The 27,152-nt window shown below is 41.9% G+C and overlaps 1 protein-coding gene across 2 annotated transcripts; it reads left to right on the forward strand.

Annotated features, from left to right (window-relative positions):
• Positions 1–1,978: 1,978 nt before the first annotated feature.
• Positions 1,979–26,881, forward strand: wu:fa11c10 (protein FAM110B). Of its 2 annotated transcripts, none has more exons than XM_017712758.2 (2): positions 1,979–2,194; positions 24,892–26,881. In XM_017712758.2, exon 2 carries the CDS (start codon positions 25,445–25,447, stop codon positions 26,816–26,818), a length of 1,374 nt encoding a protein of 457 aa, XP_017568247.1. In that variant the 5' UTR covers positions 1,979–2,194; positions 24,892–25,444; the 3' UTR covers positions 26,819–26,881. The 2 variants fall into 2 exon arrangements, with proteins under 2 accessions (XP_017568247.1, XP_017568246.1); XM_017712757.2 differs by lacking the exon at positions 1,979–2,194 and adding an exon at positions 15,842–15,961.
• The last annotated feature ends 271 nt before the right edge of the window (positions 26,882–27,152 follow it).

Raw genomic sequence — 27,152 nt, forward strand, 5'->3', positions numbered from 1 at the left:
GTATCTAGACATAGTCATTGGCTTTTATGTTGTTATTCTCATTCCCCATTCATAAACCCATCACTGTCTCCCTTCCCTCTGGTCACATCAGCATTGTCCACTTTCATTTCAATTGCAGCTATGAGTAAGTAAAGACAAGCAGTAACTTCTTTAATGCCCTCAACTCTCTATTGGCAACATGAGGACATGGAAAATCTACATTTTGAGTGGTAGGAAGTAGGTAAAGATTGGCAGATAAGCTCTTTTCTCATTTCTTCAGTTATCTATTGGCAACATTCAACACTCACTTCTGTTCTGTGGAAAAACACTGATGCAGAAACAGTCGTGGAGATAAACAGCAGGTATCTGTAATTTGAGAGGATTGACGGTTGAGGTTCATGGCCTGAAGGACTGAGTATCTTTGTTTCCCAGAGTTCTCTGTTTCCGTCTGTCACAGCCTGTACTGACAGTTGAGCTTGGGTGCAGGACAATGGAGCTCACAGCGCTCGGCCCCTCTGAGCTCTGAGTGGGAGTTAGTAATGAGGGTTTAAAGACGTGACTGCTGGCAGTTTGGTGGGTGTTCGGTCAGGCAGTGTGACTCCTTTCTCTCCTACTACATTTTTTTTTTATCACATCCAGTTATACAGAGATTAACCTGAGATAAGCCACAGTAAGTGCTAAAGGTGAACTGTCTCTGTTTAGCATGTCTGTGCCTTGTGCCCATACACTCTAATTTACATACTCATCTCCTCATATAGTCCCTCTTCAGCCCTCTTAACCAAATCTTGCTGTAATTCAATAATGCAGGTGAGAAGGGCATCCTCCTGATTGTGCTTGAATATAGTACAGGGCAAGTGTTCTTCAGCACCATCACGTCTATCCACCTGAAGTGTGCTTCATTAGTTAAGTGTTTTCATTTGAAGTACAAAAAGTTAGATCACCATCTCACTTAATCACTGCCTCGTAAACATAAACAGCATGCTTTAGTGAAAGTGTGTCAAGCAGTGAATTAACCCTGTCTCCCCATCCCCCATTACACCCCTCACATGCACTGGCTATTCTCCAATACACAATGGGAGTTGCAGTGTAGGGAGCAATGCTGTTTTTTTTTTTTAGATCTAAACACGTTTACAAAGAACATCTACTCTACTATTGCCATTTATGCAGTGTTCCTTCTATTTCCAATTTTTCCCACTTTTAAGCCCTTTGCTGAACAGACATTCAATTTTTCATCATTTCTGCATAATTCAGCCAGTAAAATGTAAACAAAGTTATTCACAGAATTTTGATGTGAAATGAGCCTTTCCAAAGCAGCTTATAGATTTAGAACTCTTCACAGTGGTTGTGATAGGAACCAGACGTCGATTCTGGATAGTAAATAAAATGGCTTAATTTGTGTTGTAGACATTGCGACGTCTGGTTCCTATCACCATCACTGTAAAGAAACCTGAGTCAGTACGTTTCTCTAAAATGTACCATTTCACATTAAACCACTCTGAATATCTTTGTTTACATCTTATTGCAATTGATTTATGCATTTTGAAAACTTAGAGAAATTCCCCTTTAAACCTGCGATGGTTTATGTAGCCAAGCTCTGCCTGGTTCAGTGATTTGACCTAACTTTAAAAAAGAACGTCTATCAAGCTCTTATGGTTCAGTGCCAAGTTTAATGTCAATGAGGATTAATATTGTGACAAAATAAACAGCTTAAAGCTCATGAAACTGACATTTGGAGCACAGAGAAGCCTGCGGTGTGTTTCTCGGTGAAAGCGGGCCTAGCGGACCTGACGCTACTCACAACGGCCCAGTGTTCCACGCGCAGCTGTCTCTTGTTACCCTGGAAACCTGCCTGCGTCTTCTGAACCAGAGAAGGGCCAATGGCGGGGTTCGGATCATACTATGTCTTTTAATGGGGGTGTTCCACACAGGATGGGTGATTTGTTTTCCAGACGCTTATCGAGTAAAACACTGCCATAAACTAAACGAAGCATATTATAGCATGAGCAGCAGATGGATGAATCAAGACGCTTCACTGTAACGATCCAAACTGACTTGGCTATTTTTCACCAGCTCCTGTTTTTAGTGGTATGGCCCCCGCAGAAATTGAATGAGGGAATTTCATTCATCACTGCTGGGATTTTCAAGGGCGCACGAGTTCTTGAGTTATTAACAGTTTCAGTGTTGAAACTCTAATAAGCACGGCGGTGCTTGGAAGGTAGGTGTCTTGACGTTTTCTTTGTTTGTTTATTTTCCCATATTTTTAGTCAGCAAGTTCACTAGTTGGTTAGGAAGCTCGGCAGTGCAGGCTTCTTTAGCTGGATTGCTTATTTACTTTGCTGCAGTTAAGAGACTCTTGCGCATTTAAAGGCGAATGCTCATGTTTGCTATCTAGAAATATACATACTTCAATACAAACTAGGTAATAGCTTTTTATGGAGGAGCTAGAACGTGTTGTTTTCCATTAGTATAAGATGTTGACCACCGTCAACGTCAGTTAACGTTCTGACAAGAAGCTGAGTTGGCTGGTATTGTCAGTTACAGGGATTTGAACTCACGTTCCCGGGAAAAGTAGGTTGTCTTAGTACTCAGTCTGTTTTAACTTGTGTCTGTGGACCCTCTGTGACCATTTCCCTCAAATATTATCAAAGGAAGATGAGCTGCATGAAGTTATAACTTGTCCTAAATCCCACGCACACCATAGGACGAGCTAACGTTTCCTATTGTGGGCTGGTAAACGGGTTTGGGATGTAACAGAAGTATTGGGAATACATAATTAGGTATCTGTATTCAGTCAAAGCTACATTCTGTAAGGGCAGAATACAGTTACTTCTTACCTTTTTTATGGGAATACTTTTAGAATACTTACCCTCTAAATGAAGTATTTGAACATGTCGTTAAAAGTGACACCATCAATGCTGGTTTATGGCAAGTGGAGGTTAGCAGGCATTCTGGTTACCCAGACTTTAAAGAGGAACAAAACAAATGGCTACATGACAAACACTGATGTTCCAGCTAAAGCCTGAGTAGACTGATAAATCAGTGGCATGATCAGTTAGTCATCTCAGTGTTAGGCTCTTTTGAGGGATGATCGAACTGAACAGTCACCTCACTTACGCAGTTCGGTGTTGTACTGGATTTGGGTGCTTGTGTTTTTTGACGTGATGTTACACACAGCTACCAGCTTTATTTGCAAGCTTTTGTTTTTGGTGTTCTTGTTTGCTTGATTAGACAGTCCTGATCAGGGGGTTGTGAGAGCAGCTGGTACTGCTTGTGAGAGCAGCTGGACTGTTTTTGGACCTTCGTTCTGATGATTATAACATTTCACAAAAGAATTACATGAAGAAAACTGCCAGTCATTAACAGTGAGGAACAGCTTGATGTGAACTAAAAACGCATCAGTATTGTTTTTCAAAACGGCTTATGAGGACGTAGTGGTTGGTGTAGTGCTTAACACCTCTGCCTTCTACACTGTAGACTGGGGCTCAATCCCCCCACCAGGGCAAGCACCCTACACTCTACCAATAAGAGTCCTTGGGCAAGACTCCTAACACCACCTTGGCCTACCTGTGTAAAATGAGTAAATTTGTAAGTCGCTCTGGATAAGAGCATCAGCCAAATGCCGTAAATGTAAGTGACAATGCATAAAGGATAAATGTAATGTAAGTAGTCTGAATGTGTTGTGAATATGTTACTTTAAGTATTACAATGAAATACACTCCTGAATACATTTAGAACAGTGTATTCGTCATTCGGCCATCGTGTCTTTCTTAAAATACTTTGCACAACTCTGCTGATGAATGCATTTCACCTTCTACATACGTTTGAGTGCGTTTTACTATCCTACTTTCAAGAGAGTGCTGTAAAAAGGAAAGACTCACTTCTGCTCTTCCCCAATAATAACTAAACTTGGCCTTGAGGGCATGAGAACTTCCCTTATTAACTTGTTTGGTTTTTCTTCTCTCAGGCTCAGACTAGACTAGAATTGAGAAAAAAACCATCGTCTCAAAAATCAATAAACCAAGTGAAAAAAAAATGTTGCAGATAGTTTTTTCCCTTTCCAAAGAATCGAATGGTTTGCTGAGACAATTATGGAGTGTAAATGTGTGTCGCAGCATCTATTTGAATATACCAATATTGACACTGCATGGTCACCACTTCTGTTTCTCTTTTCTTCTTTTATTAAGAAAATGAATTTACACGCCCAGCCGAAACGTCCTTCAGTTCTGAGGAAACAAATATTGCATTCTTCGAGCAAACACTATGCCAAGGCAATTAATATATCAATGTGTAACCATTGGGTTTGTCACTGGTTTGTCACTGGTTGTCTTTAACATTAGCTGATTAGACTCTGTTCTGCCAGTAGCTTTTCTCGCTTGAGAGGAGAAACTCATTTAGACTTTTTCTCTGTGGCTATGTCCATTTTCCTGCTCAGTATTTTTCCAACACAAACTGTCACTAGCCAGACTTGTGTGCGAGTGTATGGCTTTGTTTGTATATTGCTGTTGTCGGAAGAAACCCTTGTATCTCCAAAACGGAAGCAAAAAACACACTTTTAATTTTATCATAATTCCAAAAACCAGACCTTTTTCCAAGTAATTTTGGGTCATTTCTTTTGGCCCAGTCATCGTGGTCAATCATAAATATGCACATAATGTAAAGGGCACCAGGCATTTTCGAACTATGTCAAAAACTGAAAAATGACAGACATGGGAATATGAGGTTTTCTTCTGACAACATATACGTCATAGAGTTATGTTATACAAATAAGACTTTGTCACATGTAGTCACATATTTACTGCCGTTTCTTTCCAGCAGAAACATTAGAATTAGGCTTAGGCTTAGACAGACTTTACTGTCATTCAAATTTACACTGTACAGTGCGCATTAGAGCGAAATCACGTTGCATTGGCTCGGAGTAGATGAGGGAGAAAAGAAAAATAGTCATAAATAATACAATGTAATGCAAAGTACAATGTAATGCATATGTAAACATATGTATATCAACAGATAAATACATTTTTAAAAAGTATATATACAAGAGAGTGTATTGCACTGGAGCTCCCAGGTATGGAATAATCAAAAAAAGAATTGGAGCAGCATTTTATTTAGAGTTCAGCAGTCTTACGGCATGTGGGAAGAAGCTGTTTTCGAACCTGGCTGTTCTGCTTCGAAGACTTCGGAACCTCCTTCAGCAGCGAGCAGTCCATGGTGGGCGTGGGAGGGGTCTCTGTTCATGTTCTGAGCTCTGGTCAGACAGTGACTTGTCACAGTGTCCTGTATGGGAGGAAGTGAAGTCCCAATAATTCTCTCTGCTGTCCTTACCACCCTCTGCAGGGACTTCCAGTCAGAGGCGCTGCAGGCTCCTGCCCAGACAGAGATGCAACTGGTCAGTATGCTCTCTACAGTGCCTCTGTAGAAGGTGGTGAGAATCGGAGGGGGGATTCTATGAATATTAAGTTAAGTGATACTTTTTTGATCCCACAACCGGGGAAATTCCACCTCCGCATTTAACCCATCCGTGAAGTGAGACACCACAAACACACTAGTGAACACACACACTAGGGGGCAGTGAGCACACTTGCCCAGATCGGTGGGCAGCCCTATCCACGGCGCCCGGGGAGCAGTTGGGGGTTAGGTGTCTTGCTCAAGGACACCTCAGTCATGGACTGTCGGCCCTGGGGATCGAACCGGCAACCTTCCGGTTACAGGGCCAGATCCCTAACCTCCAGCCCACAACTGCCCCATATCCCCATATATAGGGGATATATGAATGTGGAGGGTTGTACAGGCTGTGTTTCTGTTTGCCAACTCAACAGAACAGATTTAATTCAGGCAAGTAGCAGATATCAGTAGACTTCCCACCACTAACAGGACACCCGTGTTTTTAAACACAGTTATACAGGCATACTGCTCTTTAGAATTAAGCTCTGTCATCCAGACCAGATTGCTCCTAGTGAAAAGGGATTAGATTAGACATTGTTTTTGTTTCATTTTCACTTGGTAGATAATCTGGAGACTTTTATTCTGCCCACTCTGTGGCCTCGTTGTCAGGGATAAAACCTTTAAGTAGCTTTTTGAAAAAGCAAACAGATGGTCACCCCCTCAGACTTCATTGTTTGATATTATTAGGTGTCTTGAGGTGGCATTACAACTTAAGGGTTGGGTGTGAATACCAAGGCAGAGAAGCTGTAAACTGATTAACACTTAGATGGCAAAGCAAGCCTTTGGAAGTGTAAGCCTTTAACTTTTAAATAAACTAGTTTAAGCAGAGCTGGAGTACGTTCAGTGTGAGTTAATCAAGGACTATTGTATATTCAACATGATTGTTTAGTTGACCTGTTGGATTATTTGGGAAAAGAACAATGCTGTTCCACTGGATGCAGCTAATTTCTTTTTAACCTCTTATTCTCCAGGGTATATTTTGGTTTGTCCATCTGAATTTAAATGACCAAATGACCATCGTAAGGCAAATTATTCAGTAACTGCATGAAATAAATGTCAATTTTTATTTGTGTTTATTTTTAAAGCTCACCTCAAATTAACAGGAAATGTGTTTTATGATCACACATATTGCTATATGCCAAAAATCTTAGACGCTCTTTGTATTACTTTATAAAAAAGATTTTTACAGAGTAGAAAAGACTGAAAAGACGTCATCTGTTTATAATTTAGAGCTCAGATTTGTGGAAAAATGGGTCGACTTTCAGTAGAAAAGTTTTTGAAATGACATCACCATCTATTTGACGGGAAAGAAGACTGTTGCAGCCTCATATGACACCCACCTTTTGAGTGTAGCTCATGAAATATGAAAGTTATGAAGAATATGACTAAGTGCGTTTTGGAACCACCAGTCGTCTCAAGGAGTTGAAGAGGTTAAACACAATGAAATAAGGTCTTAAGTAGTATAAGGTGAGATGCTTAATGAAATAACCTCGATTGGATGACGTAAGGGTGGACAAAATTGGCAGGTGGACCACCACAGTCCCCACAATGGCACATTCTTATTAAAATAAAGTCTTTAATATGTTTTGGGTAGTCGGCATGCCTTTTAATTGTCAGTGTAATGTTGAATGTATGTTTTAAAATGTCCATTATTCAGGCCTCAAATGAATTTTGGCCATAAGATTCATCGTCATTTTGGCTGAAGTGACCAATGCAAATTTTTACAGCTACCTACCCTGGTTTTAAATGCATCAATATGACCTAATAATTTAAAGGAAACACTAAAAAGCTAGTAAAGTTATATCTTTCCAACACTTCTTGTTATAAAGTGTACCCTGGCTTGAACAGTGACTTTACCAGCACAGTTGAGCACAGGGATACAGAATGTTTGAATATTTGATCATTTATTGCCTAATATTTTCATCCAGATTAACATTTAACCTGCTTTTTTGTATAGAAAGCACAATGCTGACCTGAGGAGAAAGGGTGAAGTAAATATTCATCACATGCTGCTGCATAGTGGATTTAGCTACTCACAAAAACAGAAAGGTTAAACATTGATTGCTTCAGAGGAGGGCGTGTGTGTGTTTAGGGGCCAAGCTAGTTAGTTTATTTGCCAGTTTCCATGATAAATGCGGTCTATGCTTAGATTTTGAGCCACTGCAGCTGGAAAAATAGCTTTTTCGTGGCCTTACTTTTATCATCAATGGTTTCTTCATAATCTCAGTGTCCATTAGGATATTCCAATGACTTCACTTTATCCTACATGGCTTTTTGAAATCAGACCTTTAGTCACACTCTTATCTCTGGCTGTGAGTCTGTTTCTCATTCTTTTGCTCTCTCTGTAGCAGTGCTGCTAATCCATGGTGATGACTTTGCTGTAGGGTAGATCTGGGCTGTTGCTGATGTCACTGTTTTGGATATCAGCCTCCAGCAACCTCACTGCTTTGTGAAATGTTGGATCTTCTGCTGTTCCATTAACAGAGAGCATCCTGCTTCTTCTCTCAGAGACTCATGACATCACTCTCCCCTCTCCGTTGTGGCTCGACTGACTGTTGTTTATGGTTTCTGATGAAGGCAGCCTCGCTACATGGCAGCTCTGGTTCCCTTGGGGCTTTTCTGCTGGGGCCAAACGTACAACTCAGCACATAAACAACCATGGGAATCTGTAGATTACAGTGCAGGCTGCTCCCTCTCATCTTTCAAAACGCCTCTGGAAGTGTTCTGGTGTTTAACACTCCCACACAGTACATCTTTATTACCTCCCTTTTTGACTACAGCTAGGATAATATGATAATGTATTGTTATCTTGATAAAATGCTTTTTCGAGCATATCGTGAGTATACTGATCATTGCATGTTTCGTTAAATAGGGGCTGCCAAGTGAACTGTGTAAGATTTTGCACTGCTGTCGTGATTTTTGAGTCCATGAGAGCATAATTTGACCTGTTTGGATGCACTGATACACAGAAAAGCCTTCATTTTAAAATGTTATGATGTTTTTAGGGCATAGCCAACTCGTCAGTACTGCGCATGACCCCTCTGCTGACATATTATTATTACAAAAACTGGAATGCATTAGCTTCAGTGCTTCTCCCAGCCTAATTTAACTTGGCTAGGTTATGCTATCTTGTGTAAATGAAAGGAAAAAAATACCGTTCTGTTGCAGACGGAGATGAACGTGTTTTCAGTTAATTTTTCAGGTCAAAGTAATATTTGACACTTGAGAGGCTGCACTTAAAATTAAAGCCAATTCTGTGTTTGTGTTTCAATTTGTGTCAACTGAAGCAGTGCTAGTGGCTTTATTTCAATCCAAGAGATGCTTTGCTGCCTAATCTAATGGATATGCTAAACCTCATATCTCCAAAATTGTAACTTTACAGAAGAAGGAAAAAACCTACTTTACTTCTAATGTAAGTCAATGGAATCAGGCTTTTTTCCAAGTGATTTTGGGCTGTTCTTTATGTCCATTCATCATAAAATTTACGTACAATGTAAAGTGCAACAGGTATTTTCAAATTATGTCAAAAACTGAAAAACATCAAAAATTGAATCTGCTCTCATGGCTGCTTGAGTGCCGAAGACCATCTCAGAAGTCTTGTTATTATTATTTCATTTTAAGCACGATCCACCCCATCCTTCACCCCATTTACCACAGTTATTTTTCACACCTTTACCTGTATAAGAGGACTCAGGCTGTGCCGTGTTTAATGTTTACGGCTTTTTGAGCTACGGACAAAGTAAAGACAGCGAGTTTTATACATTTTGCTTAGCAAAATAGGAGTTACAATCACAGAAAGGAGCTGTAATCATAAGTTTCTCTTAATACAAACGCAGATGCCTCAAACCAACTTGTTAAATGAGAGAAGTAGAAATGATATTTGGGTGCACGTGGCATTCGACCACGCTTGCTGCATTGCGTTTACACTCATAGATCTGATTACGATCCATGCTGAGCTACTTCGAGATCAGGACAGCTAGATCCGAGCACGTTCCAATAACAGGGCTATGGCATCTTAGGCTGTCAAACAACAAAAAAAGAGAAATGTGACATGAATGATATGCCATAAAAATCTAAAATATCTTGTTCATTCCTAATTACAGCATTTAAAATGAATGACCCCTCGGTTTAAATCAATGCTGGAATATGGAAAAGGTTTAATTCTACGGTGTAGTATGAGAAGAGTCTTCCCTCTCATGACAGCTACCAACCATGGCGGGTGTGGGCTTATGCTTACCTTCCACTGAAGCACGTGTAGCCTTGTCAAGCCATCGCCTACACAACATCCCAGAACAGCACAAACCTGCAAAGTTCTGAGGAATGTTTTAGTGTGTAGGCTGTTTTAGTTCTGTGGAAACAACATTTTCACAAAAGCTGTGTTCTGTAAGGTTTTAAAACATAGACTCTCCCCCTCCACCCAACCAACCAGCTCCTCTTCGAAGCTGTTTCAGTGCTTTGAAAGCTTTGCACAGGTAGAACAAAGCAGCAGCAATTGCTTTAGATTGTTAACTGCTCTGATGTAGTTTTGATATTAGTCCAGCCAGCACAGGATCATTTTGCCTCTGATTCAAGAACAAATGGCTTTTACAGTCGTCGTCTGCTGACAGGGTGAAAAGGGGTGATGTGGATTTTGAAGAATGCATAGATAATAATTGTCTCTGGATGATAACAGGATGACATGCTGTCGCCTCCACAGCCCTGCATATGCTGCTCAAAACAGCTACTGTTAAATATGACATCTTTAATTGAATTGTCTTATGGAGTTGCTGACTCTACATGTTCCTACCGCATGGGTTATGGAGAAACTGCCACATGGAGCTTTTTCAGTCATGGAATGTATAGGCTACTAAAACCACACAATTCTTTCCTTCATATGTCTGTCTGTGTCTCTCTCTCTCTCTCTCTCTCTCTCTCTCTCTCTCTCTCTCTCTCTCTCTCTCTCTCTCTCTCTCACTCTCTCTCTCACTCTCACTCTCACTCTCACTCTCACTCTCACTCTCACTCACTCACACACACACACACACACACACACAATTCTGTGCTCTCTGCAGCCTTGCGGTTTCCTTGACAGGATTTGTGGAATGTGAGCAGAATGCCTCTTTTTCTGATGAGGTCTACCCAAGATAAACAGTCCAATCTCAGCAGCCTTCTCCATTCTGCTCTTGCCCAGCAGGCCATGCATCTTCAGTTTGAGTCGGTCCAAGCACCTCTGTTATAGCCAGAGCAGTGTGACTGAGAGTACACTCACCCTTTCCCCATGTGTCTATTTGTGTACTCACTTAGCTGCAGTTGGCTGGACCTGTTGACCTTGTATATATGTGTGTGTGTTGTGGTAGGTGTGGCGGCTCACGTGCAGGCTGCTGATTCTTTGAGAAATTAGTCTGTCTGTATTTGTCTGGATCCCTAGTGAAAAATGAAGGTAGAGCCATGTAATGTATAATCTGTAGTAGTACTGGTGTTGCACCAGTTGTGTGTGTCATTTGCTGTGTACTTTAGCCAGTTCAGAATAGATAAAGCATGGGTTTAGTGCTCATATACATTCATGTGCTAAAGTTTGGGCGCCCCAAATTACAGGTTAAGTACATCCTGTACAGTCTTCTGCATATTTAATTATGCACAGTTGCAGTTATTTGCTGAATGTAACATGTTGGGGCAAACTAATAAAACAAAAAGATGGCATGTCTAAGTTATGGGTCATTTTAAATTTCGTTTTATTTTGTCCATATGTTAAACTCAGCAAATAAATAGAAATAGTGCACTAAAATTTGCAGAAAAATGTCTTATTTAAGTTTGTTCACTGTATAGAATGTGTTATTATCACTTAGAAAATCATGGAAAAGTAATTTGACGAGACATGTAAAATTTACATGTGACTGTAAAACTGTTAGAAAATCTAGAAAATGTTATGATATTGAGTTTGATCTAAGCCACTTGGCCCTAATTGAACAGTATCTGAACAGTAGCAGTTAGTGATACAATGTTCATTCATTTTTATGGCTTGTTATAATTGGTTTTACAGCCTAATTGGACAATGGATATTTTTTTAGCTTTGGTCAGTTGAGGGGGTTAATTGAACATACATGGGGGAAAAAACACACATTTCCAGTAAATTTTCTTAGCCAAAGTTGCCCTAAAAATAATGTTAATTGCTTCTTATTGGGCCAGACTAACACTATAAATGCTTAAATGAAAAACCAGTTGCTTATTTTAATATGGGTTTGGCATCATTTTCCACCAACCTGATATAGTTGATCAGCCAAGACAAATTTAGCTTTTTTAGTTCACGTCATAAAATTGCAATAAGAATTGGATAAAAATTATGATTTGTATGTTTTAGGTGTATACTCATCTTGACCGATTCCGATTGTGCGCCACTAGCAGCAATTTAGGTGAGTCACCTGTTCATATGCTGTGTGATTCACTCCCTTTGCTAGTGTGCACGTTGTGTGCGTATGAGCAAGCATGTTTATATTTGCAGGCTCATGTGCATCCACTGAAGAGCTGGGTGTGGGAGAGCTGATTTAGAAGTGTAGAAGCCTGTTTGAACATGCTTGTGTGGAATCTGAGTTGTAAACGGAGATGTGAGTCAGGCTGGGGGGCAGCCCGGACTTACGTATGTGTGTGTTGTCGGACCCTAAGGCAAGGCCTATGATCTTCTGTAAGAAAGATGGGTTCCAGCGGTAATCCTGCACCTAGAACATTTCATCTGTAATCCCTGTGCTCAAAGGCACTGCCACTCCTGCACTGCTCAGATGGATGGTAGGGCAGCTCACTGCTGCTGGGTCTAAGGGCAGCTGGCAATGACCGACAGGTACGTTTGCAGTGGGATTGGCTCTGTGGGGTTAGGATCAGGACTGTGAACATCTCAGCAGCTTGTGGAGAGATGAAATTACAGCCTGGACATGAGAAGTCAAGGAGGTGGGAGTTCAGGGGTCAGTAGAGCTTACCCGCCAGCTTAGAGAGAGAATTTGCACTTGAGTTCCATAGAACTGTGAGCTTATAGCCACTTGCATAAAACATCTTTTGGACTTAAGGCCCAATCCCATTTCACCCCTTGCCCCTAACACTTAGCCTTACCCCTCCATTTTGCGCATTCACGTCTAGGGGTAGGGTGTCCTGATTGTTGTTGAAATGGAGGGGTAGGGCGAAATGTTAGGGCTAGGCCCTTCAGACGGAGGTTTTTCAGAGGCACAACAAACGAAGGGTTGAGAAAATTCCCAGAATCTATGCGAATTGTCGGCAAGGCAGCTGCACAAGCGACCAAAGAGACACAAGTTCAGCTTCATATCACCGAAGAATCCTTGGTGGTGATGATAAATAATTGCCCCCCCTCTTTGAAGGCGTATGATGCCCTAAATGTATTTAAGCAGTGAGGAGCTGAACTTTCCCCTCCTCTGCTGTCACTGCAGACTGGCAGGGTCGCCTACAGAGCAGTGCTAGTAGCTGTTAATGAAGTTATGTAGTTTTTCTGTTTGTGCTCTTTTTTTATTCAGTGACTCGTTTGATTGATTAATGTATAAAACTGAAGTTGTGAGTGAATCGTGTGCGCTCGTGCTTTTCAGTCTCCTTCAGATAAACGGCAAATGTCAGTGTGATGTACCATTATTGCTATAGTATGGAAACACAGCAGGAAAACCAGACCATTTTAAATATGATTCACCTGTCCTGTCACGTGACACACAAGTGCGATCACCACAGCTGGAGGCGGCATATTGGAAATGGCCGGAAAACCTGGTCTCGTCTGTATTTGTAAAAGTCGCTGATGACAACTGATGACGTATCCGGCTCTTGAAGGGTTTTCCCATTTCATAGGGGGAAGATTTCAACCACTACCCCTTGTAATTCAGTTTCAAGGGGGAGGGTTTCACTTGAAAACAAGGGGTAGGGGTAAAAATAAGAAATGGGATTGGGCCTAAGTCTTCACTTCTATTCCCCTTTAAATTGTGCGAGCTGCATTTAGTTCAGGAAAATACTGAGTTCAAAACTGAGTTCTTGATCTAAATTTACACTTACATTTTTGACAGTTGCAAGAAACAAGGTGCTTAAGTATAGCGCTTAACTTGTTTAATACAGTACACATAGGACCAGCCTTTAGGTAAATATAGCCATTATGTATTTAAGATAAATATCTAAGAGGTTATATGCAAGCAGTCACTGGTCGCTTAGATAAACTAAAGAAAACTCCGTTAGCTGCGGTGTCCTGCAATAACTTTCACCCTTCTCTTATGTAATGTGTTGGTTTTACGCTAGGACACTTCATCTTGAAGCCTACTCTTGCATACTGTGTCTCTATTCTTCTCCTTTAGAGCTCGCTGTGCTCTGTGGCATGTCAAGAATGCTCTGCTCTTTCTGCCATGCTCTGGCTCTTAGCACAGGTGGAGGCAGGTAGCCGCGGGGCCACCCGCCTAAGCGGGGACAGAGTTACAGACGTTTCCATAGAGATCTGTCACTATAGCTAATGGTATCATTGCTATAGGATTGGTGCTTTATTGTGTTACTCAGGTACGGGCCTCTGGCACTGAAAGTGTAGGTTTCAAAAGAGATCAGCATTAAATGATCCCCACCTGCTTGTCTCATTAACTTTACTGCTGTAGTATTACAGTTAACTGTTAGTAGGGCTGTCACTGCTGATTACATATGAGTAATCAAGTAATGCAGTGACATAGTGAGGATCATATGAGTCCCTATGTGAAAATTGCTTTCAGTAAATAAAAGAATGATAATATAATTTGCTTGTTTTCTCGTTATGTCTCAGACAGGTTGATGCTCTCAAAGCATGCCACTCCTCCCACTTGCATCTAATGTTAACCTAAATGTTTACATCAGAAAGGTTTTAAAAGGTAAACAGTGAATATATCATGTCACAGGATCCAGTTAAAATGCTTACAGTGGATGAGATGCATTATGAAAAAGGACAGATAAACACCAGGACTGGAAGCTAACTGGTGAAGTTTATTGTGAAGAGATGAATGTTTATTTGAGTCTTTGGTTTGCACTGATGTGTCCGTATCTATAGGAAGAGGCCTGGTTACCGCTGGCCCAAGTGTGATTCCCCCCCCCCCCCCGTTCCCCTCTCCCCCCAGGGCTAACACCATGTATGTGAATGTAGTGATTTATTTTAACAATTAACCGTTTAAAAGAAATAAACAATAATTCTTTAATTGAGCAATAACAAAGCATGCATACATCTTAAAAGAATCAAAAGTACATTTCTCTGGAGAAAAAAAGAAAACTAGGAAGGCTTTAAAAAGGGTTTTCGAAGTGAGTTCAGTTGTGACCTAATTCTTTGCTTGTGTTGACAGATGCTGCTTGTACTAAAGCATATCATCGCAGTCACAAAACTTCGTATGAGCAGGAAAAATACTTTGAATGGAAGTTAAAGGAACAACATTTTTCCCAAGTCATTTTGGCCTATGACAATTGGTCCGTTCATTGTGAAATTTGAACACAATGTGAAGAGCAGCTGGCATTTTCAAATTCTCTTTAAAAAATGGACAAAATGACAACATTGGGGTACGTAGTTGGGTTCCAGTTGTGACGATACACTCCTCTTTATCTCGTCTTTATAATTAACCATCCTTCATTTAGCAGATTTCTTTACTGGAAGCTGACTGCCTGTGTAGGCTTAGTGCGCTGTATAAAGTGGTGTCTCTGCAAAGAAGTGATTACTGTGACGCCAGTCATGACCTGCAAATACAGAGCCAAGAGTTCAGTGGATTTCTGGTTTACTGCTGTGTCGGTAAAAGTCATCATCTTATAATATTATGACTTTGCCCCTTTCTCTTTTTTCTGCCCCTCTACCATTTTTGGCTTAATGGTATCTTGGCATTGTGTAGCACAGAGATGGACAATACTGTACTGGGCTATTCCTTGGTATGGGACTGTTTCTAAGAATAGAAACACACAGATACGTACACAAGCACACACTGTTGACACTACTCTCCGCAGTCTTTCTCAGGTAATTCCTCAGAGAAACCAGCATGCCTAATGACAGGATATCCTTATAGCAACACTGCTAGTGATTTGTTTCTCTGACTCTTCGCCCTGGCTCTTTGATGAGCCAGACCAGCTCTGTTATATCACTTCCTCTACAGTAACACAGAGGTGGAAAAAAGGTGGAGGTGCTGGAAACGACTATTTAGAGGTGTTTTGGGAAATGACTGCTTAGACTAACCAAGAAGCAACAATAGGAGCCTATGGAATATCAGTATTAGAGTAGAAGAATAGGCACAGGAATAGGAGAGATTTGACACACTTTACTGTACATTAATGAACTCTTCTTGTCATGTGCCTACTAGGAAGTGTTGTTCTTCCTGTCTGCACTTGAACAGCAGTGCTGATTGGACAGGCAGGGTGGAGCCCGGGAGACAGAGGAGGAGTATTTGAGTTGCTGGCTCACTCGCGCATACACAGACTCCCTCACATGCGCTTCACCTCTTCAGGGAAGCGCTACTTTCTCAACCGGCATCTGCTCTCTAAAGGACGTCTGTACTTTTTACAGCTTTTTTGTCTCAGTAGACAGCTCTTCGCACCTCTTTTGGTAAGTTGCTGCTCAAGACTGAGAATAAGCATTTGAAATTAGAAAAGTTTTTTTTTTTACTTAAAACTGTTTATTTAGATCATGTGAATTAGTGAGCTCCTGAGTAATAAAGCTGCTTTTTCTACTCTAGGTTTTATCTGTATCTATTTATATTCTGAGAGACATCTTTGCATTAATGGTAGAACAAGCCCACTATTGTGTTTTAGTCTTGAACTGTCTGTTGTTGCTCATAGTTGTTTCATGGATCAGCGTTGTGCCCAGAATGTTAATGAGTGTCTACATTGGATCACCGAGAGGTTCATTACCATTTGATGAGCGAGCTTAAGCTATTGCTCATTAAACAGAGTGAGAGGTGACAAAAGCCCTCTGTCCTTGGCCATAATCTGTCCTTGGAATTTTCCTATCTTGTGTGCATACATAGCCATTGGTTATAACAGTGGAGATATTAGCATGCAGGTTGGCATTTGTTGGGTTAAGTTTTTCTCATTTATAGCTATAATAGTGCTATGTTGATATTGTCCTAGACTCATGTCCAGTGATTAAGTCAGAAAAAAAGAGACCTCTATGAAGTTGCTGTGTTTTTTTTTTTATTGTTTTATTGGTATATCCTCCTACTCACGTGGACAGGAAAACAAACAGAATCTCTATCGCTAGGGCATTCGCCTCTGAGAAGTTCCCTGTCAGAGGTCCACTAACACTAACATTCCAGGGTCAGTCACTGGATGATGACTCAACACCATTAATAGCTGATCTGGTTAGTCTGAATGCTTGTGGATTGGGATCTTTTTGTGTTTTCTGTCTCTACGTATCTAGTTGCATGGCTCTTAACAGTTGTTCCTGTTCAGTTAGACTGTGGGAATGTGTTGTTGTGGTGTTGCTGTGGTGGAAATGGGGAAAGACAAGATCCAAAACCATCCGAGGTTGCAGTGACGCCGCTGGGGCGCTTGCAACATCACCATGGCTCTATGATTACTCTCTGACTACAGCAGACCATGTGTCATTATGTCTGTAAGTGTATGTACATGCTTGTGAGTACTTGTTTTTTGTGTGATGATCTGACACTCAGGATGTAATTATGTCTTTGTATGTATGTTCCATGTTCTTCTACACTTTCCCAGGCTTGGCTGGGGTTGGACAGAGCTTGCGTGAGCTGGGCAAGGTGACCATGATTGTAATGATAGACTGATTAGACTATTTGTCTGCTGTTTTGTTTGATCAATACCTTGCTGAGGATGGTGTCATTTTTCTCCTGCTGACAGTGCTCAGGCAGTCTTGTTGCTAAAGTGATAAAGAATGGAAAGCCACATTTAGTTTAGAGTTCAGACTGACCTCAATCACCCCGGTGACCTGCCCCGAATAGACCACTAAGAAAATAAAGCATGATCTGGAGGAAATGCTAACCCACTAACAGTCCGCTGATGGATCGCTCAGGTCTTGTCCATCTGTTTGAATGGTATTGTACCCTCCTGGGAGCCTTCAGGTTACATTACTCCACCAAAGAAGAATGGGACCCTGGTGGATTCGGCCCAGTAGAGCCAAAATCAGGTGACTTATCTTCAGCCCTCTGATAGAGGGCTTGGTGGTGTCAGATAGGAGAGAATGGGAGACATGAGAAGAATGTGTGGCCGAGGAGCAGCAGGCCAGGCAGTGGGAAGGGTTTGGGGATTTGGGCTGGCTCGTATCCGCACAGTCAGCAGAGAAGCACAAGCTCAACACAAGCACAAGTTCTTCTTACTCATTGAGAATGTGGATTTTAGGTTTTTTTGTTCTAGTCTTTGGCTGAGCCTCTTCTTCTCTAATATGAGTCAATGCCTGTCAGGGGCAGTTTGTCTACAAGAGGGGTCTTATTGAGGCCATGGGGCCAGCTGCACCACCTGCTCTTATTTGATTATCTTATTACAATCAAGTCATGAGGAATGGACTTGCGCTTTCTGCCCTCTATCTCTTCCTCCCTCTAATCCCAATGACGTGCACAGTGTTTAGTGTCAGTTGTGTCATTGATCCTTTTCTCAAAAATGTGTTTGGAAGGGTTAATTACTTGGCATTCACATGCATTTGGAAGCCATGATATGGACAAAATTTGATTTTGCAGATATAATGCTCCATATTGCACTGACATTACCAATATTTCTCACAGCGGTGGTGATAGGAACCAGGGGTCGAGATGTCTACAACCCAAATATAGCCATTATATCTACTATCCAAAACCACAAGTGAAGCTACAGGCATATTTTTACATGTAATAATAATAATGATAGATAAATGTTTTTTTATTAATGTTTTCTACTGTATACTATTTTGCCTTGCAATACATTGCATGTACCCCTCTACCATGAATGAATCTAAAAATATACATATTTTAGTTTGATGCCTTACCTCAAAACTTTTATAAACCAATGTCTCATCAGGTAGTGTCAACGTTTTATATTTCAACCTTTTAATAATGCAGACATTTTGAAAAGTCAGTGAAATTCTCCAGTAAGCAAACATACAGAAGCATGTCTGTGATTGGTTCTAGTAAAACGTTTAATAACTGGTTATAGACTCATTTGCATACTGCAGACTTCTGCTGTATCAGCGTTTTGAAGGCCAGTATCATAATAATGATTAGCAATGATTAGCGATATATTGTGCAGCCCTCGTACTTCATTTTTGCTGGCGTCCTTGCTTGTCATACTGAGAGATGGGGTTGGGGTATGCTCTTGTGCACAGTGGGATGCGTGTAGTGGGTGTGATTATGAATGGAGAGATGAATACTGAGAATGTCCCGGGGGCGCAGACGTAGACAGTCAGTGTTGGGTTAGGCCTTGCATAGGCTGCGAGTTGCTGGGCGAAAGAAGGTGGGGGGAGGGTTGCATTATAACAACTCTTTGACGCTCTAATGGCTCAGTGCTCAGAGTTGACTTTGTCCTGCTGTGGGTGGAAGGAGCAGTTGTATTGTGCTGTACTGCATATTGAAATTTGAGAATGGGGCCATTTGGATCCCCCTTTCACTGGTGAAGCTGTAGAAATGGACTGAGACCACGAGAAGGTTTGTCTGGTTCACTGCTTGGGTCTTCAGGGACCGATTATCCTGGTACTGGTCTGTGTGCCCTCTGGGGCAGCAAACTGTCTCTTAACCATCTTAGTAAAAGCAGGTATGTCTCCTGAAGGACAGCTCTTGATCAGCTCTATCTGGGCCTGACACATTAGGCAGTACTTAATGCTATTGCTTCCAAGAGAAACTGAAGCTGCTACCACAGTGCAGTGGTCCTCAACTGCAGCACTGGCTTCTTTACTCTTAAAGAGGGTTTCTTTACTTTTAAAGAAGAATTCCATCATTTTTTCAAAAATTCAGCATAAGTAAATTAAGTAAAATAAGTAAAAGTCAGTAAAAATAAGTCATTTAGACTGGTTTGCTGTGAGATGCTCCATTCTAAAGAAACCAAGTCAGGGTTGTTCACAGTTTTAGCGATAGGAACCAGAAGTCTAAAGCCTTTAATGCCTCTAAAGGCTCCCTCACAGAAAGCCATTACATGGAATGCTTACAGATGAATTGTCTGATGTGAGACATTGTTTTACAATATATTTGCTAAAAGTTTTTTTAAAGTAAAACATTAGAACATTTTAAGCATGCTAATGGTGGAGAGGTATATGTAAGGCAAAATAGTACCCAAAGGAACCAGATCTACTATTTTTATTATCATTACACATAACAGATTAGACATGTAAAGATTCACTGGTTTTGTATTTTAATTAAAATGGCTTTATATTGAATGACTTTGTTTATATCTCAATGATTGCTTTATGGGTACATTTTATGGGTATGGGTATATTTTAGGAAATCAGTGGAATTCCCCATCAAAGAATCACTGATAATTAAGTTCAATGATGGGGAATCGGGTAGGTTACAGCAGGAAAGTCACTAAATTGTGGAATAGACTTCATACTTGTACTTGAAATGAGAAACAGATGGCATAAAGTCTTTTAAACACTTTCCTTGCTCCAACTTCTAAACCAACTGATAATTTTCACAGTACAAAACCTGACGACACAGATAACAGATAATCACGAGCTCTTTAGTATCAAATGAAGGCCTTGAGGTGGATTGTGTGTAGATGGCTGATCTCCTTATCACAAACATTTCTTATCGCTGCTGTTGGTAGTGCTTTGGACTGATTGAGAGAGAGATGACCTTTTTAAAGTTTCTGTTTCATGTGAATTCTCATTATCTCTCTCCTGCAGGGTAGGCACAGACTCCACCTGAGTTTAATTCACACATTCCTCATCTCCCCCACGTTGCCCCAGCTTTTATTAGCAGTTCTCGTCATCAGCATGTTTTCGGAGCCTGTGTTTTTCATTACTTCTAGAAATGTGAAATTTGAAGTAGCATGTTTCCTGTCAGGCTAACGTCTGAACACTGAAGACCAGGTACTGCTCAGCAGTGGAGGCTTGTCCTTATCTGTCCCAGTTGGGGAGTCATGTTTGTTTAGTCCAGAGCCCAGCTGGGAGAGGTCAGCAGCAGCCAGTGTCTGGGGTACAAAGACTCCTGGGTACAGATAAAGCTAAGGCTTGCGTGTCGGAACCCCCCACTTCAAACCAACCTCTCTCACTCTTTTACCTCCAGGAACCTCTCATCAGTGGTCCACGCCTAGGCTCTGCGGACCAGAGCCGTTTTATTTTTACTCCTCATCATTTAGGCTACTATCTCCAGGAATTCCTCTGTGAATAGTAAAAACAACCGACCAGCGCCTGGCCACTTTCCCCTCCCTGTACATCTCTCTCTCCTCTTGTTTCTTGTTCGTTCTCTCTCTCTCTCTCTGTCTCTCTCTCTCTCTCTCTCTCTCTCTCTCTCTCTCTCTCTCTCTCTCTCTCTCTCTCTCTCTCTCTCTCTCTCTCTCTCTCTCTCTCTCTCTCTCGTGTTCTCTCCCTCCCCTACTACTACTTCACTGCTTTCTCTACAGCTTTTATTTGATCTCCCTTGTTGTTCTTTCCTCCTTACTCTCTCACGTGTGTCTGACTCCAGGCTGTAATTGATAGATATTGTAAGAGCACCAAATTGCTTCAAGTCACTGAAATTCCCCTGTAATTACAGAATGTAGTTTCTCACAGCTGGAATTTGTGTGGTGGAGTTTTTCCTTTTCTCTCCAGCTGTAGGCTGCTGGGGTTAACCCACAGTCTCTCAACGTTTTTAGTCGTGGTTTTAGGGACTAATGCTAGTAACGTCACATTTTCCCAGTTCAGATTCGCCTATGAAAAGTGTTTTCTAAACACTGTTAAAGTGAATGAGCACTGCAGTTTATACTCATAATGTACATAATCCAGGTTCAACTCAGGCTGTTCTAGTTTAAGGAAGAATGTTTGGTGCAAGCTAAAATGCCTACAAGGCTGCCATCAGTTTATGTCAGTGAGTACTTTACCTTAATGTGTTCAAGGTTACATATCTATTTGAGCTGAAGTATGAAAAAGTAATATTTTTTTCATTTCAATTCATTTTTCAATGTCCCTATTTTTCAGATTAATGTCACTAGATTCACATAATACACACATTATTAGACATTGCATATTTCCTCATCTTAATTTATTTATTATTGTTTTTTATTATTATTAAACAAATGTAAATGTATTACATTACTCTTCTGGTAAATAGTCACTTAAGGGAAGGAGTCCATTATGGTACCCCCCAATTTTCTCACCTGATCAAATGATGGAGCCAAACCCTATCTCAACAAATTTACTGAATTGCTGAGTGCTAATTAATTGTAATTCAAATTAGATTATCTGGATAACCACATTCCTAGCATGTATTGCTTTGTCTAAATTATTGCAGTCCTTTTTGTTGTAGCAATAATCGGATCAATAAGATCACTTTTTGAAAAATGCAAAGACAAGATATTATTTTACATATAAATTATACATTTCATAAGGTGATGAGAAACGTATGCCAGATACACCAGATACTGTGTGAAGGTTTATGCATCATCATCGTCTACATGAAGATACGGTTTAGTGTTACAGTGAATGGACATCGTTCTTAAGGAGGCACTTTCCTCCAGTTTCCCCCAGTATTATAATGGATATGTAGCTTCATAATTTAAAAGCTACATTTGAAAGGAATGTAGCAAATATCAGTTTGGGTACTTTTTTTATATCTATGTATGCTTTTGTGAGTGTGTGTGTGCGTGCGTGTGTGTGCGTGCGTGTGCGTGTGTATGTGTGTGTTAGTTCCTGTGTCTCCGCATGTCCAGCCCAGATGGCATGGTGCTGAAGCCCTCTTGTTATATGGATCAGTTCACACTTCTGTTCATGCCCAAAGTTGGCCTTTGACGTCATGGATCACTTCTGCCCAGCACATTCTCCTGTATGTGTGTGTATGTATGCGTGCGTGTGAGCATGTGTGTGTGCGTGTGTGTCTGCGCTTGTCTGGCTCATTCTGTAGTGAGTGTCTTACCTGACCTGTGCCTCTACTGCTCTTGGGCTTAGGAGCAGTGAGTAAGGTGCATATTGCACAATATGGTATATGTGATGGTGAGACAGCAGTTATTACCTGAATTTCCACACCTTTTACAGTGTTGTGTTTTTTTTTGTTTTTTGTTTTTTTTTTAAAAAGGAGGCATGGAGACAAAGCAGAGGTGGAAAATAGCCTTGGACAGCTGTGTTGTGTAACCGAACACCACACACTGAAATATGAGCTGTGTAATGTATGTGTCTGTGTGTAGTATATGTTGGGTTGTTATTATGTGTCTGTACCTTATGGCTGCAGAGACAGAGCAGTGCATTTGTGGCATAATTGTGTTATTATGATTTGAAAACAGAATCTGGGGCTTTTCCTTTTATTTTCAGTTTCTGTCTATTTGTGTCCTCCATGGTAGTGACCCCGAGACAGTGTATATAGGAGCTTAACAGCGGTCACAGGGTGCTGGGTTCTTGTGGACTGGAGTGACTAATGACCTGTTTGGGTCTGATCCCCTTCAACATTTCCATTCTGGCTGGATCCCAAGCAACTGCACCTTCTATTAAAAGCCCTGCCACTGGGAGACAGCTGAACATTTGTGTGTCTGGATGTGGCTTAAAGTGCACCAAAGAGTTTAACCTGGATATGCTTTCATTATTGCTATATCTGTAAGCTTCTTAAAGGGAAGAGTATCACAAATAAGCATCCTCTGTGTGCTAAATACCTCATTCTTTCCATTAACTGTTAGATAGTAGGCTAGTTTTTAGGTTGGTATATACTTAGTTTTAGCATCTTCACATTACCTATGTTGTTTAGAAATGCTAGGACATTATCATCAGAATCTGTATTTGCCAAAAACCAAGTGAACAAAAACATTAAACCCAACAAAAAACAGAATAAATGTATAAATATATGTAAACAAAATGTGCAATGGAAGATGAGTACAAATACAATCAAATACCGAGCTACATATATACTGTATGTACAGCTAAGAGAATTGAGCAGTAAGTATAAATGTAAACATATTTATAAAATATCTATGATTCAACAAGTTAAATGCGCATGTGCGCTGACCTCTGTAGACCAAAATGGGAAAGATTCTTATTCAGAAGAATTATGGCATGGCCTCAATAGTAGTTACATGCATTACAGTGTGTGTAATGAAGTACATAAGCAACACATTTTCAGTCAAAGTGATTCTGTGCTTCTTCTGTGCTCTGGCCACAAGGTCATCTTCTCCCACAGGCCGTTTCAAAAGCTTTGTGCATCAGACGTGAATCATCATGACCATTTTCTAGATTAAAACACTCCCGTGCATGCCCTGTATGTATCCAGGTTAACTTTTCCTTCTCTCTAAATGTTCTGAGACTGTTGCGTTTGATCCAGTAATTAAAGCCCGAGGCTGTATTTAGGGTTTCAGACTGCGCACCCTTGCTTGGTTTTAAAATCCTTCTCTTTCCATTGAATTTGCTCTATCTTATTAGAGAGAGAAGGGAGGGGGTGTAATGGGGACACAGTTCCAGAGACAAAGGCATGCTATAAAAAGATTAATTAAAAATATGTGCTTGAATATGATGATGAGGATGAAGAAGGGCAAGGAACAAGCCTTGGAGCATCTCCTATGATGTAATCCAAATCCTCAGTATTGTAAGAGAAATAGGGGGGGATAGAATAGAGAGGGGAAAAAGTAAATTGCCTCTCAGCTCCAATGAAACCACAGATGAACACATGAAAGAATCAGTGATGATGGAGCGGGAGCTCTAATCTGAGTCACCAGCAGCCAGTGAGCAGCAGCAAGTCTGTTTATAGTCCGGTTGAAATCTTAAGAGGGCTTTTGCCCGTCTGAGTCGAGCTGAGGTGATGGTTATAAGCGTTTTCAGTAGGATTTAAATGAGCCTCGGCTTAGTTCCAGCCTCTGGGGTCAGCATATAAAACATGATAATCTGCCTGTAATGTGTTCTGTATAGAGAGTATACAAAGCCCTTTTAAGTACTCTAGAATAATGCACATGTGAAGGACAGGAGGAGATTTCAGTGTTTTCCACCCAAAAAAAGGCCCTGTTGTGTTTGATGCAACTGAACGCAAAAGATTGCAGCTGTTCCCTCTTTGCTCTTTCTTTTTCTTTTTTGTTGTCTTTCAAAGAATTTAATTTGAATGAAAATTCAGTAGGCGTGTTTGTTGTGAGTGGGGGGAAGGGTACAATTGGTTGGAGCCTCTAGTTTCAGCCAATCAGAGCACCGCTCAGTCTCTCCTCCTTTCTTCTCTCCCATGCGCTGAGCTCCTTTCTCTCCTCTGATTGGCTGCTTGGAGAAACGGCATCTGGAGGCTCTGAGAGTGTAGTAGGAGGAGCCAGACAGCGGTATTAAAACCAAGCGTCTGCCCCATTTGCTCTACAGTGCTATATGTGTTGAGCTAAGGGAGAGAGAGAGAGGAGTTTCCTCTCTCCTTTTTTCTCCTCTTTTCTAATGACATCTTTCCCTTTCTCTCTTCTTTTCAGAGCACTGCAGCTATAAGAGGAGGACTCCAGGATTATCTGCTTTTGTGGAGTTTATGGGACACTTGGGACACTGCCAGTGCATGTGAGAGGAGTGGACTGAGTCGCTGTGTTTTGTGGGCTTCACTCCGTTACTTGGCCAGCGTTGGAGCTGTGAGGTAGAAGAGTCTCGGCACTGACTTTACAGACTGCCCTTGTCCTGGTGAGTCGCTCAGTTGGACTGATATGGAATGCAACCTTTGGTGACCCCCCTCCCTGAAGTCCCCTATTCAGTGAGCTGAGCCAGGAGGAGCGTGGATAGAAGACAAGAGAACCTGAAACAAAAAAGAGGGAGCAGCAGCAGTACCATTCAGCTGGGTTGAAAAAGTTATAAGGGGCCCTCAGGGGTGGGAGAGGACCCTGAAGACACAGCAAAAAAGTAGGAGAAAAAGTGTGAGTACAAAAGACTTTTCTGAGGTACTGGACATTTGAAAACTCAAAAGGGGAACTGACCATTAGCCTCAGTTTCACCCCTCTTGAATTTACCCCACCTCCCCAGTCGCTAACCTAACCCATCATGCCAGTGGAAACCCTTCGTCCTTCGGACGGACGTCTGGCTGGTGGTCCTTTTACCTCGGCCATGCCTTTCCGCATCCTGAACAAGGGCCCGGGCTACTTCCGTAGGGCTCCCGAGCCTGGGGCGCGCAAGCTAAGTGCCGTGGAGCGTCTGGAAGCTGACAAGGCCAAGTACGTGAAGAGTCAGCAAGTAGCACTAACTAGGCAGGAGCCTGTCAAGCCACCAATCATCCGCAAGCCCCTGCTGTCCCCAAGCATGATGCTGCAGTGCAGGATCAACACTCCGCCAGCCCGGAAGGTTCCCCGCAGACCCTCGGACTCTGTGGACAATGGAGGAAGCCCAGGACAAACTACACGCAGGGGCCCACAGCTCAATCTGGAGATCCTTAACAACCTCATTAATGTCTCAGATGGGCCACAGCCTTCATCTCCTGCTCCTTCCTCTCCCTCACCCTTGGCCTCCTCACCCTCATCTGGAGGAAAGAGTATGGGGAGTGGACAGTCAGTAACAGAGCCCCAGCAGGGTTTCTGCTTTAAGGGACACTTTCTATCAACATCTGATTCTGTCAACTCATGCACACCTTCTCATCTCAACAACCACATCCAGCCTCCGTCTCCTGCTGTTCCAGAGCCTAACCGCAGACCACCCCCTGTCCCAGCCAGAGCTCCCCGGCTCCCTGCACAGGGTGCTTACAGCAGCCCCAACTCCGTAATGGTCCGGCGGGTGGATGTGCGGCCTCAAGCGGAGGTCAGGAAACCCCAGAGGATACCTTTGCAGCCCCAGGCCAAGCCCAGACAGGCAGCACAACCACAGGTCGCCCAGCCACAGGTACCACCTCCACCTCCTCCATCTACTAAGCCTCCCTCACTCCCAGCCCGCTCTCCCTCGCCCTGCATACCATCCAGCCCCTTGCTCCTGCGTTCTGGTATCCCACCTCCAGCCTCGCCTGCCTTCACTCGCCTTTCTTCAGCCAGTTCGCGGGGCTCAGGGCGCAAGCACCCAGCCCTACATCGCTCCAAGTCGGACCTGAGCGACCGTCTCTCGCGGGCCACCGCTGATCTGGAGCGTTTCTTCAACTACTGTGGCCTGGACCCTGAGGAGCTAGAGGGCCTGGGCGGAGTGGAGCGCTTTGCCCGTGCTGCCTCAGACATTGTCTCTGTCTCCAAACTCCGAAGCGTCAGCACACCCAGCTCTGAGTGCGGAGAAGAAGGCAGGAGGGAGGAGGAGGATGAAGATGATGAAGACGATGCCCCCCCTAGGCCCAACGAGCGTGTTCCTTATGGCATCTCCGTTATTGAGAGGAATGCACGTGTAATCAAATGGCTGTATGGGATCCGGCAGGCACGGGACTCACAAAACGTCTCTAATGTGTAGGCACCCTTTCTCGTGTTCTCTGGAACACCAAGGAGAAATGAAATAAAGGGGACAGAGACCTGATCAAACATGCCCCATGTTTCTTTTTACATATGATATATTTATGTTTTTTGGGACTCTTGGAGACACTGACTTTTTGGTATATTTGAGTTCCATATGGATTATGGTTATTTGCCTTACAATAAGTTTAAAGACATTTGGTTCTTATACATCTCATTTGTGTTAAATCTGTACAAATATTTTGTTGTACATGGCCCTTTTTCTTCTTTTATTTGGGCTATAATGACAATTTACCTCAAGAAGTGAGAAGGAGAGAGTAGACTGGAGTGAGTTT

Source organism: Pygocentrus nattereri, chromosome 9, assembly GCF_015220715.1.
Source record: "Pygocentrus nattereri isolate fPygNat1 chromosome 9, fPygNat1.pri, whole genome shotgun sequence".
NCBI lineage: Eukaryota > Metazoa > Chordata > Actinopteri > Characiformes > Serrasalmidae > Pygocentrus > Pygocentrus nattereri.

Coding starts and splice junctions, on each gene's coding strand:
- wu:fa11c10 (XM_017712758.2), top strand. CDS start 25,445: ATGCCAGTGGAAACCCTTCGTCCTTCGGACGGACGTCTGGCTGGTGGT.